At 40.3% G+C, this 13,731-nt stretch overlaps 1 protein-coding gene across 13 annotated transcripts in view; it reads left to right on the top strand.

Moving 5' to 3' along the window:
• Nucleotides 1-13,731, top strand: part of PARD3 (par-3 family cell polarity regulator) — a 447,638-nt gene that overhangs the window by 58,174 nt on the left and 375,733 nt on the right. The window contains exon 1 of one of the 13 annotated variants that reach the window (XM_071559919.1): nucleotides 3,642-4,086. The exons of the other annotated variants lie outside the window; for them this stretch is intronic. Within the exon in view, the coding sequence (XP_071416020.1) occupies nucleotides 3,931-4,086 (156 nt within the window). The 5' untranslated portion in view covers nucleotides 3,642-3,930. Of the gene's footprint in view, nucleotides 1-3,641; nucleotides 4,087-13,731 lie in introns of those variants that run through there. 13 annotated transcript variants of the gene reach the window in all.

A 13,731-nucleotide genomic window follows, 5' to 3' on the forward strand; every position in this document is an offset into this window, starting at 1 on the left:
GAGCATTTTCCAATCGCTAAGATATATTAGATGTAACTAAATGTTGTCTCCCATCTGTAGTTCTCAGTTTTTTGCCTCTTTCAACACTGTTCTTCAAATGATTAATCACATCATTTTTCTAGCTGTGTGAAAACAGCATTTCCATTCATGATTTGCTGTTTATTTTTGGGATAAACTGCAACATTCCAATTCCTTTCCTGTATTGTGAAAGCAGTTGTATCAATGCACTAAGAATTCCTGGGTAGGAGAGAAGTGACATTTATAAATTCATAAATTAGTTTCCATGGAGATCTGAGTTGCTGCAGGTAAATCAGACTTCTGAAAACTGAGTATTTCAGTAAAAACTGTTCTCTGAGGTATAGCAGGTGCATGAATGAATATGATATACCAGGGAAGATCATGACAGTGTTGTCAAGAAAGTCATACCTCATGCCTGTGTTCTCAGCAGAAAGACAGACTTGAGCAACAGTGACTGGGTTAGTACAGTCAAAAACACCACAGACTTGGCATGGAATAATAGGAAGGGTCTTATGGGTATGTAACTGGTTGGAAGATGGAAAATAGAGCATGTATTGTTCAATATATTTGCAATTGTTCTGAAATAAGGGAAAGAGGATTTGGATACTGTAGTGATAAATTCCATTATTGTGTGTGAAGCTGCATGTTGATGGTGAGTGCTGGTCATGAGGGGTTTCAGAAGTGTCCAGGGAGTAAACAGTAACATGGTAGATGTAATACAGTTTTGGCAAAGGTGATGTATTTTTGGAGAGAGACTGCTTTAACTGAATACACAAACTAATGTATTCTGAGCTAGCTCTTACATTTGGGAGAACATTTTTGATTTTGCAATAAGCCTCCAAAAACAGTGGCTTACAGTGCAAGGTACAGCTTTGTGAGATATAATCAGGTCTAAGAAGGCTTCCAACAGTTTGCCCTTGTGTCTGCCTCTCACCCACATTTTCATCCCTCTCATGCCTCTTAGGTCATGTGGGTTGTGGCACTCTTTAGACCCCATCTCATAGCAGATTTATTCATTAAAATGTAGAAGACTTTTCCTTGTAAAAATAACTGAGTATTTTTCTGCTATTTCGCGAACATGGCAAATTCAACAAAGGATCTGGCAAGCTGAGAAGGAAGGGGAGAACACCGTGCTGCTGGGAGTGGTTGAGGTGTGAAGGAAGAACAAGACGAATGGGAACATGAGAGGGCTGAGATCTTTCTTTTTGTGCAGTGAAGCTGTCCATGGCTGTGGAGCTGCTGCAGTGGTGCCTGTGACGAAGCAAGGGGTAGAGAAGGGAACGGGTGGTGGGATTTTTCTGCTGTGTGTGCTGGTGGTGAGACCTCTACTTCCTCCAGCCACAAACCAAGCAACCAAAAAAGATTTTGTAGAAATAACAAAAAGCACAGAGAAAATGCCAACTCTGACTGCAGGCATAGATTAAAGGTTTCTCTAGCAACAGTGTCTAAATGGACCAAGATCTCGGCTTCGAAAGAGGTTGTAAGAAGCAAACTATAGATGACTGTAGAATCAAAGGTGACACTGAGGAATTGTTCTTTGTCTTTTTCAGTGCAAAATCTGGGGCATCAAATGAAACTGAAATTTTCATTATCAAAGTAAATGAAAGAAGATACGTTTTGTATTTAGAATACTACCTTTTGTTTTCAAAATGTGTTGAGTGTTGCAGATTGTAGTATTTGGGGGAACTGTGAATATAAATAAACCAGACCATTATCTTTAATGATTTTAAGGACCTCCATACTTTTCAGTTTTCTTTGCAATTTGCTATCTCTCATTCTGAAAGCCTTTCACTAACACTGATCATTCCTGTTACAATTCTTGCACCTGTTTTAGGCTTAATGATTTATTATTGAAGTGAAATGATCAGGATTGCACCTTGTATTTGATACAAAGTCAGCTGCATTTTTCAAGTTCATTTATGCCTTTGTCAGCCTTAATTGCCGTACTTATTTTTGTGCTAAAAAGCAGGATGAAACTCATAATTATAAATAGTGATCCTTGACCTTATTTTTTCTGATAGATCAGAATACCTGTAATTTTTATCAAATGCTGTAGAAGTTTTGGAGGATATATTTTTTCTTGAGCTGTTGTGGTTTGCAAGCAGACATAATGCTGAATTGTGTGCTTAGTTTTACTCTTCAAAAGGGTGATGCTTATAAAGCATGGAAACTGGTAATTTAAGTAGGACCTCAGTTTGTGAATAAAAATGTTTAATCTAAACTTTAGTGAAAACCACAAAAAATGTTGAAATGATGGTCTCAGAGTGTCTAATAGTCACACTGAAGGTCAATATGTGGCTATGGATGATGATTGATACAGTATTATAAACACATCACAATTAAGAGAGACTTTGTACTAAAAATACTTAATAATGTGTTTTTCTATATCCTGTAATAATTACAGATGTAGTTGCAGATAATATGAAGCAGTGCTTTCTAAATCTTCACAGTGGAGATCTCCACAAAAATGTGCGATGAGTCTAGAATTTAGGCTATTTTGGCTAATAAATGCATAACATTCTGATGGCTTTTGGTCAATTTTAGCAATATCACTTTGTCCTAGAGGTATATTATTCATCCTACAACAGAGGAAGAAGTTGCAGGAAAGGTTGGTTATGGGAATTCATTAACACTACCCTCCTACTCCTTGATATCAGCAGGTCTTAAAAGAAATTCTCTTCCAACTTCACAGATATTTCCTAACAGAGGTGGTGAGGCTCATATACTAGAGGAGTGACCCATATTAAAGCTTAATTATAGTAATGGATAATCCTGCATGTATAAATTATTCACAGTTGTTTTGTATGTGAAATAGCGTTATGAATAAAATAAGTTTCTGAAGAAGACTCTGCACACTGTCCTAAATTTGTCAAAAGGTAGTTTTCCTCCTTGTCTTTTAACATGGATTAAATCTCAGTGTTAGCTTTGTAGGGCTTTGCACTCTGGATATGTTTTGCTTAATGGAAATCAATAGCAGCAGTCTTGGGGCTCTACACCCTTGCAGTGTTCCTTGACTAATACATTAGGCAAGAGAAACCTTCCTACCTAAACACAGTTGTGATACAAAAGTTGCAATCCCAGCTCTCTGATAAGATTCCCACACTGTCACTGAGATGAGAATTCATTAGTGTTACCCTCTTACCCGTTAATACCAACAGGCCTTAAGAGAGTGCTGTAATTTCATAGTTATTTCCCAGGAAGGCTTGTAAGATTCATACATAGTCATGGACTGTACTTTCTAGTTGACTTGTTAGTCAAAGTACCCCAGAAGCTGGTAGTGTGAACAGTGTAACTGGCAAAGAGAGAAAAGAGAAAATTTAAATTAGATTAAAAGAGAACCCCTAATGCATTTGATGGGGCAGCTGCCTCATTCTAAAGGTTGCTTCAGAAAGTGCCTTGGATTCAAAGAGAAGAAAATAGTTCTGTGTTTTTTGGTGAGCTTTCACCAGTCTGACTTCTCAGTTACCTTCCTAGCAATAGCCCAGAAAGGAAGGAGTTAAGAAGATGCTTTGAACCTAAAGTCTTCTGCTTCATCCCCACACCCTGTTGGTGTACTTCCACACCCTGTTGGTGTGCAGGGAACTACCTCCCGTTCACCTTTCGCGTGCTCAGCAGCATAGTCACTGTGTTTTCAGATTAGCATCACTGCTGAAGCCTGCTTGAGTTTCTACAGCAAGGAGGAGTTCTGCCTGCCTTCCGTGACATACAGCATTGCAGGACCATCGGCTTCTTTCTTTTGTACAACCTGTTGGAAGAACTGAAATTGTTCTTAGGTGGGCTCCATGCCTTGTAGGCTGCTCCATTTTCTGTGGGATTGAAGACTTTCATATAAGCTTGGTGGAAGCTTGATGATACCGAGTTTTTATTTTCTTGGGACAGTCTTTGTTGGAAGGTAACCATACTTTGGATGAAATGGCAGACACACCTAAGAGGAAAATTACAAAGAAATCGTCGTCTTTTTCATACGATCGCCGGAGAGATTCTGTGAAAGTTAGGAGACAGTCCAAGTCTCTTAGCTTTAAGTCAGCTACATTGGGTGCTCAGAAAAGGCAGGCACAGAAAAAACAGGTTTGTATTTGGATACTTCTCAAAAAAATATCCTAGCCTCCTACATTTTTATCAAGATTGTAAAGCTTGCTGTGTTAATATGAAGTGCAAAACAATCTGTGCTGATTTGCAATCTGTGTGTGGGTCCGGATGTGCACACACACAAACCTGAGTACAGGTACAGCCAGCTATGCTTGCAGTGTTAGTGTTAAGGCAAGAAAAGCCTACATCTTGCCTGCTTTTTAGACATGGTTTATGGTTTCTGGTTTGTCTCAGTCAATTGCTCCTGTAGCGCAATATGCTTTCTGTGAGCTTTATGTAGTGTTGTCTGCTGTGCTGAAAAACATGTTGGATGCTGAAATGTTTGAAAGTATTATTCAGATTACAGCTGTTCCACTGCTCTTCACTATTATTATTTTTCTTTTTTAATGTTGAAATGTACCAGACTGAGAGCTTTAGGGAGTGAAATATTTTACTTATTCCAGAACAGGTAATGCAAGTCAGCAGCAACACCTGTTCTGGTGGGACCAGTTCTTAGGGTTAGAGGGCAGTTTAATGCCTTGGCAGTGCTGCTCTGCCATAGTAAAAGACTTTCCTACACAGGTCTTTATTTTGTAGCTGGGAAAATGAAATGAAATTTCTCCAAAGAGAAGATGTAGTGCAGTAGTAGTGCACTGTAGTATATGGCTTAAAGAGTGAATCAGTTAATGAAATATCTTTGTATACTGATCCCCAATTTAATCTAATATCAAAGGAGCACAGGATCGCTGCCATCTCTCATTCTGCATTTGGGTGCACAGGGTACTTTTTTAAAGTGTTTAAATGAACTTTACCGGGAATTTGTAATTAGATGTGTAGAACATGAAGCATTTTAACACTTTGAAAATAGTGTTTCTGCAAATGCTTTATAATAGACTAAATTTTCATTAGCAGTGTGTGCAAGTTTCTCACAAGTAAATAGTTCTCAGGTGCTGACAATCACAACTGTGCCTAAATTTTGAGGGTATATATCCATTCAGATTGAAGAGAATTTAAGTTATTGTGTCCAGTATAAACTTTGTTATTATATTAAAAACACAATCAATTTGATTTGTGTGTGGGATCATATTTCTGTTCTTCTTGGAAGCTTAAAATGTCTATTTAAATACCAGAACATTAGCTAGTAAAATCTTAGTATATTCCAGCTTACTGTGATTCTTTAGTATTAATTACAGATATAGCTTTTGTTTGAAATGAAATTCCAGAAGTTTTAAATGAGGCAATATTTGAAGAAATCAGGAAAACCTTCTAACAGGCAGCAAGCTCTGGCAATCCCTCCACCCCCTACACCCCATTATTGGATGTGGTTTTCAGCAGTAAAAGTCATAGATCTTAATTTTCTGAATATGTAGAATACCAAACAACATCTCTGAGCATTCATTTGCATTGGATCTTTTGAGAATATAGGCTACTCAAATTAATTTAATAATTTCATTTGTGGGTGCAACTCAGTGAGGTACCCCTGTATTTTGATTTTACCAGACCAGAAGGTTTTGAGTCCTCTCAACTTTTGGATAGCTGCCATGGTTACTGTGTGACCTCTAGTGGTTAGTGAAAAATGTTCTCAATTACTGATTTCAAGCTGTTCCTTGAACAAGTCCTGAATATATATTCTTGTTGGTTTAATTATTTAATCATCTAGATTCTATTTCTATTGAAAAGGGAAAAAAATCATCTGCTTCCACTTAATCTTATATGGTGTTACTTCCAGAAAAACTGTTTTACTAAAAGTTATTATTCACAGGGATATGTGTCTGAATTGCAGTACTCACAGATTCAGAATTATAGGAGTAATTTTAAGACACTTTTCCTACTTTGGCTTGATTACAGTATGTTAGTGAAATGAAGCTGCAATGAAGCACTCTAGACAAAGCTCCATTCTAATCAACTTTTGTATATTGGTTAGGTCTGAGGAATGTATTTTTATCCCTTCTAAATGCTCCAGTTAACTGTAAGGAAAGTTAATTTTTCCTACAAGCCTGGTCTTGTTTTCCAGATCATTATAATTAAGTGAGACAAAACCATTCTTACCTCCTCTTTACCCTCCCCCTCTTCTCACAATGGCAATACACATACTTCATTGAAAGTTCTGGAGAACACAAAGCACAAATGCATTTGTTACTGTTGAACTTTGGAAATACTGAAGAAAATGATGGGTTTGATGTTAGCAGTATCTGATCAGTTTTTAACCAGCCAGACCTAACTCTTCTCAGCACAGTGTAACTCTGGGGGCTATGCAGGCTCGTTCCAGGCCTCAGTTACTGAGTGAGCAGTAGCTCAGTTACTGCACCAGGAGAAATGTTACTTAAAAATGCTATTCTTTGGTGATTGAATTTCTTTCTCTTTTTTTTTCTTTTTTTTTAATGTTTTTCTAATAGATATTTGACATTTGAGAACATTTAAAACTCTGCTTTGGTCTTTGCTATTTTAGCAGACAATAGTAGACTTTGCTGCTCACAATATATGTGGTTTTACTTGGGTGGTTCCCAGAGAAACAAGACTATGCTTCTGCTTATACAGGCAGGCAAGCCAGAATTATTTTTCTAAATGTTTTGGCAGATTGATATTACTCAAAGTCTCTCTAAATCACAATATGCTACAAAATCCTTTTCTACTTCCTTGACCTTTGTATTGCAGACCCCCCTTTTTTGGAGAGTTTGATTTCTTTTTTTTTCATTTTTTGGTAAAATTTTCATTTTTACTTTTTTCTACTCCCTGCCCCCTGTTCAAATTAGAATTATTAAATCACTGGTAAAGTAGTACTGAGAATATGAGAGCATTTTAAAAAAGCATTTGTCATATTTTCTGAATTAGAATGATGCGATTGTGTTTAAGGAAAATTGCTGCACTTTTCTTGCTGGGGTTTTTTGTGTTTTTTTTTTTTTTTGTTTTGTTTGTTTGGGTTTTTTTGTTGTTGCTGGCTTAGCTAACTTACTAGAGATTGAAAATAATAAAGTTTTCAAACCCAACAATATCAAATATTCTGTCTAATGCATAAATCTTCCCAACAAGTTATTTATTGATACAGATTTTATTCCATGGATTTTCCTAGACTTATCTGTTCTGAGGTAGAAAGTCTCATGGTAATTACTTTCACTGGCTGCTGATACTGTCATAGGAGTTGAAAAACCACATTGCTGAATTTTTAGGTTGGCCTTCCCGGGTGTGCAGGTGTTACGTTACATAATGCATGAATGGTTGATAGTTTTAGGAGAACAGGTTGCCTCGTTTTAGGTTTTGAATGAAGAACAAATTGAATTTCATGAAGTAAAATCTATAAATTAAAAAAAAAAAGAGAGCAATATCCTTATCTGCAGGGGAACATAAAAAAGAGATCCGGTGCTATTTTTAGCTGTTTTGTGAGAGCCTCTCAAGTCCTATTTCTCTTTGTCAGTGCCAGTTGACTGATTACTGTGACATGTACTGGAGTCTCAGTGGATTAATTAAGATCTGAAACTGTTTTCCTGATAACTACTTGTGTTTTGGCTACAGCATTTTGAAACTTGGCATGGTTTCAGGCTCATACAAGACTAAAAAGTGCTAGCATAGACTGCAGATTTGTGGCTTGTTCACGTATATTCCTGTTTTTCTTCCAGGGAGTGTCATAGAATTGAGCTGACAAATGCTTTTCCCCCTTTTATTTCAAACTCCGCAATTCCAGACCCATGTGAGGTTCACTGTCCGCTACTGCAGATGTGGAACAACACACACAAAGAGGGTATTGTTAGAAAATCTTCCACTCCCTGTATTTAAATATGGCTCAGTTAATAGGAGTGCTCCAGATCCCTTGTTAGGAGCTTCTGAGAGCAGGCAAAGGCCTGTGAGTTACACTTTGTGCTTTCTTACTAGAGAGATGCCCTGACTGGAAGAATGGCACTGGGAGACTGGGGATGTGAGGGGAGGGGACTGGTCAGAGGAAGCAATGGTTTTCCATGTTAAACTCTGTGTAAAGAACATATATAGTAGATGTGTCAGGTGTAGGGCTATTGATGTGTGACAGGTCTGGTGAGCAAAACCCATATGAACAGCAAAGGAAATGATCTGTTAACTAAGCAGTAAAGAAAAATTAGGAATGAGAGAATTCTCAAATAATTAATTTTCAGATGTAGTTTTTGAAAACCATGATCTGTGATTACTTTTGCTCTACTGATTTTCTTTCTGTCTTTACAAGAGCTTGTTTTGAAGTCTCTGGAGCATCTCAAATGCCTTCTCTGGAGAGATGGAAGTCAGCTTTAAGTGCAAGCCCTCAGAGTTTGTTGTGAAAAATGTGATCCTGTTTCTTTTAAAATGGAACCAGACAAGTATGTAGAAAGAAAAAGCATGTGATGTGTGTAACAGAGCACTGGGAGATAAGAGTGTGTGGGTTCCTCTGGCAGCTGGGTTGTTAGAAGAAACTTCGTCTAGCAAAAGTCATTCCCTGTGGAGCATGGCAAGCTGTTAACCGTAGGGGTTAGCTATTGTTATTGAAACTGTGGTCGTAGCAGGTTAAGGTGGATTGTAGCTCATGAAGCAAGCCCACCTGCAGTAAAACAGAGTAAAATTGGAGCAGAGTGGCATGGTAGTGAGAAGCTTGACCTTCATGGGCCTTGAATTCCTGCTTTCCCTTTCTTACTGAGGCTTGTTTGTGGAGATGTGGTAGATTAGGGTGCGCCCTACGGCGGTGTAAATCATGGTGCCTTGGCAGCATTTGCTCCTCTGCTGATTTCCAGTGCACTGAGAGAGAAGTTGCCCTCTCCCAGAGGTGATGGCTTCCTTCTCTTGGTGTCTTGTCCTGGAAGTTGTTATGACATTATGTACAGTCATACCATCTTAAAAAAATATTTTGTTGTGGTGTTGAAATAACAGCATGTTACCAGGAGGTTTTCAAATTTATTTGGTGATTTCTTTAATACAAGCAAAATATTAGACTTCTATTTTGACAATTTACTGGTTCATCTGACCTGAATTGATCTAATATTTTTAAATCTGGCTGAGTGGTTGTTATTATAGCTCATGTAAGAATTAACATGATTAACCACACTTTTTGGTTCCTGAAGGTGTGGCTTTGTGACAGATTTTAGCTGATCCAAGGCTGTGATGGTGCTGCAGAGGAGAGTGGCCTCATGCTCCCCCTGGCTGTGCTTCCCACCTCTTCCTGGTTTCAGCACTGGAAATTGTTGGTTATGATGAGTAGGGTCAGTGTGCTGATAATCCTACCACAAAACAAGGAAAGGGGTCATGGAAAAAGAGGTAGAGACAAGGCCCCTGCTGCAAGGAGCAGTCTGTATGTCAGGACCAGCTTTGCCAGAGTTCTGGATGTCATAGCAGAAGACAAGTCTCCCTTAGTGATGCTTCAGGGGTCCAAGTGTGCCAGCTAAGGGAGCAAAACAGCTGACCTGGCATCCGATATGCCAGTGCAGAGCAGTACCCAGTGTTGAGAGCAAAGGAGGTGTGAGGGAAGGCAGGTCCTTGGTCTTGTGTGTGCCCACAAAAGGCTGGTCCTGACCTGAGTTTGGCGAAATGCAGCAGGGTGAGCTGAGAGGTTCTGTGTGTATTGACCAGACTGCTCACAAATGGAAATACCCTGCCTTGGTGGAATGCATTTGGTCAGCTGTTGAAATGTAGGCATGCTCCAAGGAGAGTGACGAATGAAACAGTCACAGAGTACAGAATGATTGAGGTTGGGAGGGACCTCTGGAGTCACCAGGTCCAACCCCGTGCTGTGAACAGGGCCTGTGCAGTCTGGATCTCAGCATCTTCAGAGATGGGGATTGTACAGCCTGTCTGTGCACCTGTGTCAGTGTTTGCTGCCAAGGTGGAAAAGTGTTTCCAAAGCCTAAGCTGAATTCCTGGTGTTGCAATTAATGTGACTGTTGCTTCTCCTCCCACTTCTGGGTCACCTCCCAGAAGATCCCAGCTCAGTTTTCTCTCTGCCTGCCTGTTAGGCCACAGATGACAACAATAATTGTCTCTTTTAGCCTCCTCTCAAAACTGAACAAGCCCAGCTTTCCTGGCATCTCCCTTGTATATATGGCAGGACATGCCAGATACACTCATGCTGTCACAGCCTGGTCTGCAGGCACCTGCCTTCACCATGAGGGTACAGTCCTACCTCACCTTCCAAATGCTGTCCAGGAGGGATCTGCCCATCCTTTTCTACAAAACCACTCCAGCTGGCACCCAGGCAGTGCTGCTGCACACTGATTATTAATTTAAAATTCTTGGTGGCATTCCCTGATTAACAAGAAAGCAGGAGGCGTGTTAAATAAATCCCTACCTGACTTCTACTGTCTTTCCTATTGTGCTGGTTTAAAGGCGAACCAGCAGGGGAAATGAACTCACCATGAGAGAGATTATAAGTCAGACCTAAAATTTAATAATAATATTACAATAAAAACACTGAAACAAAAGGGAAATTGCTTTCAACTCACAAAAGCCCAGCAGTATAACTCAGAGTCCTGGGGCACAAACCCAAGGGGGTTTGTTTGCCCTTGTGCTGAGAACCCTGTGGCTCCCCCAAGTCCAGAGTAAAAGGAAATGAAAAACCTGTTGGTGCAGGCTGTGGTCTGGGCGAGAGCGGTGATCTCCTCCTGTAGAGGTCCTGCTGCTCCTCTAGATCTGACGAGAAGTTACCAAAGTCTTCTTACCCACCACTTATGTGCCCTCAGGGGGCACCCAGTCCCTCCTCCTGGGCGGGGACTCACACAATGGGTGATTAACTCTGGGAGCCAGGGGGTATTGAACTGTTGATGGCCCATTAGCAGTTCCGCCCCCTCAGGCTGAGTGTGAGGGTGATAATGGCTCCCTGGGCAGCTGCTGCTAATGGCCCATTGTCCTTGGGGAATGAATAGAGGGGGTAGAATACACAGCTTTGATCACCCCCACACAGTGTCAACTGGTCCCTCCTGCTCAACTAGGACACCTATGTATTTTGCTTGCTGCTTATTGTGCAGCATTATATCCTTGAAATGAGGATGCTGCCTTTCTAAAGAGACTGTTGTCAGCTGCAATAATACATTTCTAGGTTTAGCCATTCTGTTCCAGTTAAGAGGGGAAAGAACACATCATATATAAACTAGATGGAAAAAGAAAACTAGTGTTTTAGTACCATTCAGTACTTAAAAGTATGTTTTAAGTACTCTGAGAGTGTTTTTGTGAAATGATGACCCTTGTGAGGTGTAAAACTGTGATTTTGTGCTATATAAGCCATATTTTTACAGGTATTTTGAACAGTCACTGAAGTTCTGCATGGTCTTTGTTTCCATTTTAATATCTGTGGAAAAAATTATGCTTTAATGTTACAGAATTTGCTAATGGAAAAGGATTTTATTTCATTTCCAACTGTGTTGTCACTTTTGTAATAGCAACAAAGTTTTGTCCTCTGTTGTTCTGTGCAAGAGCGATTGAGCATTTTGCTTTACAGGAGGTTGATTTTAATGTTTCTTGACAAAAAGAAAGGAAAATTAATTTTAATTATCTAAAAATATGTCCCCTGGCTCAAAGTATAGTTCTCAGATAGAAAGCAAGTAATGTTTTCTTTCTGAGCAATTTCTGTCACTTGAAGTGTGAATTTATCATGGAGGTAATAGAACATGGGGAAATCCAGTGGGAACTGTCTGATTTCATATGTGTTTCAGTTTAAACACTTATGTTCTTTTGATTTGTAGACTGTAATTTTCACTGTGGTATTAGTGGCTTTTAGAAGAACATCCCCTGACAGATGACATCCATCTAACCAGCTGCTGCCTAATCTGACTTGAGGCTGAAGATTGCATTATTTGACTGATTTGAAATACAGTAAATATTAATGACTGTTCATCTGTTCTTTAAAATAAATAAAAAAGTAGTGAGAGAGTGATGCTCATATTTCACACTTCTGCTGTAACTACCTTCTTGTCATCTGTTGAAATAGTATCAACATTCGTGACTGACAGCTTTTCTTCTAGAGTAATTTCTTCGGGGAAAAATAGATGTTGTTTTAATTTTCTTTTTTCTCCCACAGCCTTTATTACTCTGGTTTTCAGTATAGTCAGAAATAGTGAGATGTCTCATGTGGTGTAAGTTTAAAAGTAAAAAATCAAGTTGTTATTTTCCTTGTCAATCTTGTGAAAATTGTCTTTCAGATTAAATAGTTATCAAGAAATTATAAATAAAGTTAAGAAAATAGCAAAAATAGTATATTGCAGATTTAGAATCACAGAATCAATGAATCATTTACATTGGAAAAAACCCTCTAAGATCATCAGGTCCAACTATTAACCCAGTACTGCCAAGTCCACCACAAAACCATATCCCTAAGTGCCACATCCACATACCTTTTAAATAGCTCCAAGGATGGTGAATTAAACTCTTCTCTGGGCAGCCTGTTTCCATGCTTGATAACTCTTACTGTGAAGAAATCTTTCCTAAAATCCAATGCAAAGTTTCCCTGGTGCTACTTGAGGCTATTTCCTCTTGTTACTTGGGAGAAGAGACCAACCCCTACCTGGGTACAACCACCTTTCAGGTAGTTGTGAAGAGCAATAAGGTCACCCTTAAGCTTCCTTTTCTCCGGGCTAAACACCCCCAGCTCCCTCAGCCACTCCTCATAAGACCTGTGCTCCACACCCTTCACCAGCTTCATTGCCCTTCTCTGGACATGCTCCAGAACCTCAGTGTCTTTCTTCTAGTGGGGGGCCCAGAACTGGACACAATACTCAAGATTCGCCAGTGCTGAGTACAGAGGGACAATCACTGCGCCAGTCCTGCTGGCCACACTGTTGCTGGTGCAAACCAGGATGCCATTTGCCTTCTTGGGAACCTGGGCACACTGCTGGCTCGTGTTCAGCACCCCCAGCTCCATTTCCACTGGGCAGCTCTCCAGCTACTCTTCCCCAAGACTGTAGCACTGCCTGGGATTGTTGTGACCCAAGTGCAGGACCCAGCACTTGGCCTTCTTGAACCTCATACCACTGGCCTCAGCCCATTGATACAGCCTGCGCAGATTCCTCTGCAGAGCTTCCTGCCCTCCAGCAGATCAACACTCCTGCCCACCTTGGTGCTACTTGCAAAACGACTGAGGGTGCCCTTGATCCCCTCCTCCAGATCATTGATAAAGATATTAAACAGGACTGGCCCCAGTACTGAGCCCTGGGAGCACCACTGGTGACCAGCCACTAGCTGGATGTAACTCCATTCACCAACACTCCCTGGGCCTGCCATCCAGCCACTTTTTTACCCCGTGAACAGCACACCCATACAAGCCATGACCAGCCGTTTTCTCCAGGAGAATGCTGTGGGAAATGTGTCCAAGGCTTCACTACAGTCTAGGTAGACAACATGCACAGCATTTCCCTCATTCACTAAGTGGTCACCTTGTCATAGAAGGAGGTCAGGTTGGTCCAACAGGACCTGCTTTTCATAAACCTCAGCTAGCTGGGCCTGATCTCCTGATTGTCCTGTGTGTTCTGCATAATGGTACTCAAGAGGATCTACTCCACGACCTTCCCCAGCACCTAGGTCAGGCTGACAGGCCTGTAGTTTCCTAGATCTACCTTCTATTCCTTCTTGTAGATGGACATCAGATTTGCCAAATTCCAGTCACCTGGCATCTCCTCAGTTAGTCAGGGCTGCTGGTGTATGTGCCTTGTTTGCCTTCCCCCTGATTTT

Source organism: Pithys albifrons, chromosome 7, assembly GCF_047495875.1.
Source record: "Pithys albifrons albifrons isolate INPA30051 chromosome 7, PitAlb_v1, whole genome shotgun sequence".
NCBI classification, from domain to species: Eukaryota; Metazoa; Chordata; class Aves; order Passeriformes; family Thamnophilidae; genus Pithys; species Pithys albifrons.